The 4,033-nt window shown below is 49.0% G+C and overlaps 2 protein-coding genes across 3 annotated transcripts in view; both read left to right on the top strand.

Annotated features, from left to right (window-relative positions):
• The window catches only part of riok3 (RIO kinase 3 (yeast)), a 5,709-nt gene extending 3,741 nt beyond the window's left edge, over nucleotides 1-1,968 (top strand). Inside the window, exons 8-13 of the mRNA XM_005752517.2 lie at nucleotides 6-188; nucleotides 257-416; nucleotides 557-637; nucleotides 715-804; nucleotides 893-1,006; nucleotides 1,165-1,968. Coding sequence (XP_005752574.1) covers nucleotides 6-188; nucleotides 257-416; nucleotides 557-637; nucleotides 715-804; nucleotides 893-1,006; nucleotides 1,165-1,278 — 742 coding nt within the window. The 3' untranslated portion in view covers nucleotides 1,279-1,968. The remainder of the gene's footprint in view (nucleotides 1-5; nucleotides 189-256; nucleotides 417-556; nucleotides 638-714; nucleotides 805-892; nucleotides 1,007-1,164) is intronic.
• A 1,159-nt stretch (nucleotides 1,969-3,127) lies between these two features.
• rmc1 (regulator of MON1-CCZ1) overlaps nucleotides 3,128-4,033 on the top strand; it is a 6,916-nt gene continuing 6,010 nt past the window's right edge. Inside the window, exons 1-2 of one of the 2 annotated variants that reach the window (XM_005752519.2) lie at nucleotides 3,128-3,366; nucleotides 3,818-3,894. In XM_005752519.2, coding sequence (XP_005752576.1) covers nucleotides 3,268-3,366; nucleotides 3,818-3,894 — 176 coding nt within the window. In that variant the 5' untranslated portion in view covers nucleotides 3,128-3,267. Of the gene's footprint in view, nucleotides 3,367-3,654; nucleotides 3,722-3,817; nucleotides 3,895-4,033 lie in introns of those variants that run through there. The other variant, XM_013915791.1, reaches the window with a different exon arrangement.

The raw sequence follows: 4,033 nt of genomic DNA, 5'->3' as shown, positions 1-4,033 counted from the left end.
GTCAGCCTGGAGGAGCAGCCCGTCCCAGACGAGGTGGTGCTGAAGGTGTTTAAAACGACGCTGAACGAGTTCAAGAACAGAGACCGCTACATCAAAGACGACTACCGCTTCAAGGACCGCTTCAGCAAACTGAACCCACGCAAGATCATCCGTCTGTGGGCCGAGAAGGAGATGCACAACCTGGGCAGGTGAGTGGAGTCCACGGGGGGGCGGCGGGAGCCGCTCCGTGACCTAAACCCCGGCTGTGTGCTTTCAGGATGAAGAAGGCCGAGATCCCGTGCCCGGAGGTGGTCCTGCTGAAGAAACACATCCTGGTGATGTCGTTCATCGGCAAAGACCACGTCCCCGCCCCCAAACTCAAAGACGCCATGCTGAACTCAGAGGACCTGAAGAACGCCTACTACCAAGTCCTCCACGTACGTACGCCCACAGGAAGTCCGCTTCTTTGTTTTCATTCCTTTCTCCTGCAGACGTCTCTGTCAGGATTAAATTCAGTTTCATTTTGAGTCTGAGAAGAAGACGTCTGACAGCAGCTTCTCGCCGTCTTCCCGTGCAGGTGATGCAGCAGCTGTATCAGGAGTGCAACCTGGTCCACGCCGACCTCAGCGAATACAACATGCTGTGGCACGAAGGGAAGGTACAGCTGCCCTGCTTTTACCTGTCCTCCTCCCCCTCTTACCCTCTGTGATGTCATCACCCTCGCTCTCGTTGCAGGTGTGGCTGATTGACGTGAGTCAGTCCGTGGAGCCCACCCATCCCCACGGTCTGGAGTTCCTCTTCAGAGACTGCAGGAACGTTTCCACGGTAAGCCCGTCTCCTCTCTGCTGGATCAGGAAATTTAAACCTGACTCACGATTTCACTCGTTTTTATTTAAATCGTTTGTCGCTCCAGTTCTTCCAGAAGAGAGGCGTGAGCGAGGCCATGAGCACCTATGACCTTTTCAACGCCGTGACCGGCCTGAACATCCCTGTGGGCGCCGAGGACGAGGCCGAGTTCATGGCAGAGGTAACGCAGATGTTGCAGGTTGATGACCCTCAGTTATCAGGGTTGTCTGATGTTTTGGTGCCGGTTAAATTCTCGTGGGGTCGTTAAATTAGAGAAAAAGTTCAACACTGTGTGGTTAAGAAGCAGCTGGAGTCACGCGGCGTCTCTCTGCTCGACAGATCGTGGCGCTGGAGAAGAGGAACGAAGACCACATCCAGAAACGAGGCAAGAAAACCTTCCCGGTGACCTCGGAGGACGGCGGCCCCCCTTTAGAGCCCGACGCCGATGACTAACGCCCGCACAGCTCGCAGATTCTTCATGATCCCGCCGTGTTTTTAGACAAATCCGAAAAAGAGATGAACGGAGGACGAGGACGACGCCTCGGCACCTCCAACCCACCACCCTACTCGCTGCTTCCTGTAAACGGGAAGAGTGAGGGGGCGGGGTTTAACGTTTAACCGCATTGGACGTTAAAGTCAGAGCGTCAGACGATCAGAGGCGGTTTCCTGAGGCTCGGGTCTTCCTGCTAAGATTGTCCCACGCTGCTCGCAGTGTGTGTTTTTGTAAACGCTTCGTAGATTAAAACCCGACTTCGGGGGAAACGAGCTGCTGCGTCACCGAGGCGCTCTTATCACGCTGCAGGAAAACAGATTTACCCTCAAAAACTTTAGAAACAAGTAGAAATCAGCTGAAACCTCACTGTTGTAAAATCAAATGAATTAATTTTTCTTCTAGTAAAAACATTAAAGCTCCTGTTTTCCTGTGTTCAGGAGGCATGGAGGGTTGGGTCAAAGCAGGAAGTTCAAGAGTGAGAATGAAACGTTATGAACAGGTCTGCTGATTTCAGATGTTTACAGTGGAGGAGAGCAGGTGTGCCTGCAGGAAGCCCTGCTGTCTGCTGCTAGCTTCAACAGTAATGTCGGGTTTTCAACAGGATGTTGGTCTCATGGTGCAAATTCAGAATAAAACACAAACATGGAAAATTCTTCTTGTTGGCTTTTATTTTGTAAGAACATAATCCTTATCTGTGAGAGCTCAGGAGCTCCAAGGGAAGTAAACACTAACCAGCACATGATCTGTCACATGACTTTGTGTGAGGGGGATTTCCTGTGTAAACTAATGGCCTTCAGAATAAAAGTGTGTTTTTTGCCCTCCAGTTTGACCTTACTTTGGAGGGATGCTAATAAATCCAAGAACATCCACGTTAACTGTCCTAAAGCAGGACTAGTCCTGTAGTGAACATTAAAAGTGTGACGAAACATAAACGGCCTGATAAGCTGATCACATCTCATAAACAGGTGTTCAACGGGTGCTTTCCTTTTTTATCTGATTATTATGATTCCTGCTCCAAACACGGGATCTTGTTTGGGAGATGGTCAAATATTCCTGCTGGTGTTCCATGTCAGCTGCATCCATCTTCAGGCACCCATCCACATCCAGGAGGAGGCGTCCTGGTCACATGCTGAACCACCTTGGTTTGCACCTTGTAATGTGGAGTACCGTTTCCTGTCTCTCAGGCGGAGTCCACGCACTCTTTGGAAGAAGATCGCTTCTGCTGGTGCCCACAGCTGTTGGTAAGAGATGAGGTCAGGTTGGTAAATCTGCTTCACAGATGCTGCTCCGCTCTCCCCTCACTCGTGCAGAAGACACTGAACAACTTTAACTTTGAAAAACGGCCTCAGACATTTCTGATCTTGTCTCTCGCACCTGATTGCTGAGCACCCCTGTGCAAGCTGGGGGAAAGTAATTTCCTTCTTTATGATCCGCTTGTTTGATTTGCCCAAAACTTGGACATCGGATGATGAAGATGAAGCTGTCAGGCAGGAGGAAAACAGGAAGAGGTTCACTGATGTAGAGAAAGAGGACGCACAGAGGGTTGATTCTAGGGAAAGAGTGACACGGAGGCTGATGATCTGCTGTGGTCACTCTTACAGGGAGCAACTGAAAAAAGATGAAGGAGAATAAAAATATCTCCTAACATATAAAGTGATACACTAAAAATAATAAGCACCAGTATTGTTGACTGTGCAGTGACCTGCAAGAGGCAGTAGCTCAACTCCCACAACAACGCCACTGCTGGAAGCCTCAGAGGATTCAGGGGGAAATGTAAAGAAGAAGAAGAAAGAAAAAACATAATAAAACTCCTGCTTTTATTGTGAAGGCTGCAGTGGAAGTCGTGTCTCTGGCCGGTTGCTTCGCTCTTCTTCCGCGATCAGAGGCCGGAGTCTGGAGGCAGACCCGAGCGGAAACCTGCGAAATAAAGCGGCGGCCAGGTGCGAAGGATGGCCGAGGAGCATTACCTGGAGCTGAGCGAGAACCCCGTGCAGTTCGAACATGCCTCGAGCGTCAACAACGTCTTCTTCGACGAGGCCAACAAGCAGGTGAGCTAACGGCTAACAGCTAGCAAAACTTCTGCCGGCGGATTTAAATGAATAAGTTCAAAAACTGGAACATTTCCGGTAAAATGTGACAGTGGAGTTTATTTAAAACATATTTAATAATCGATTATTTTATTTAGAATGTTAACTGGCTTAAATTAAGCTCTGACTATGAAAAATAAGAAGTAAACCGGAGGACTTCACTCACTGTCAGCTGCTATTAAACTGCGATTAATCTGAACCACGATCAGCTGACGTGAAATTCTCCCAAACATGCGTCATTTTGTTTGGTTCGTTTTTACAGGTGTGGCCTCTTCTTCGCCATATTTGAGTGATAGAGGACATTTTCATCTCTTGTGTCAGTAAAAGTTGCTCAGACTCACACCGCTCTGGTGTTTGCGTGTTATATTAAACACACCTGTGTGCAGCTGTCCGACATGTTTTCTTTCTCCAGGTGTTCGCAGTGCGTTCAGGTGGAGCCACCGGGGTGGTGGTTAAAGGTCCTGATGACAAGAGCAGCGTCGCCTTCAGGTTCGTGGATTTAAAGATAAAGCACGTCCGTGTTTTTAATCTTTATTTGTACCTGTCGCCACATGAGGGTAAACCTTCACAGCTCTGGGTTATTCTTGGTGGTTGAAGCCGGTGTTCCAGATCTACTGGCGTTTAGATC

This window comes from Pundamilia nyererei, unplaced genomic scaffold (assembly GCF_000239375.1).
Source record: "Pundamilia nyererei isolate P.nyererei 1_Seehausen unplaced genomic scaffold, PunNye1.0 scaffold00364, whole genome shotgun sequence".
Classification (NCBI taxonomy): Eukaryota; Metazoa; Chordata; class Actinopteri; order Cichliformes; family Cichlidae; genus Pundamilia; species Pundamilia nyererei.
The sequence above is the reverse complement of the archived record's forward strand: the minus strand, read 5'-3'. Positions and strand labels throughout refer to the sequence as shown.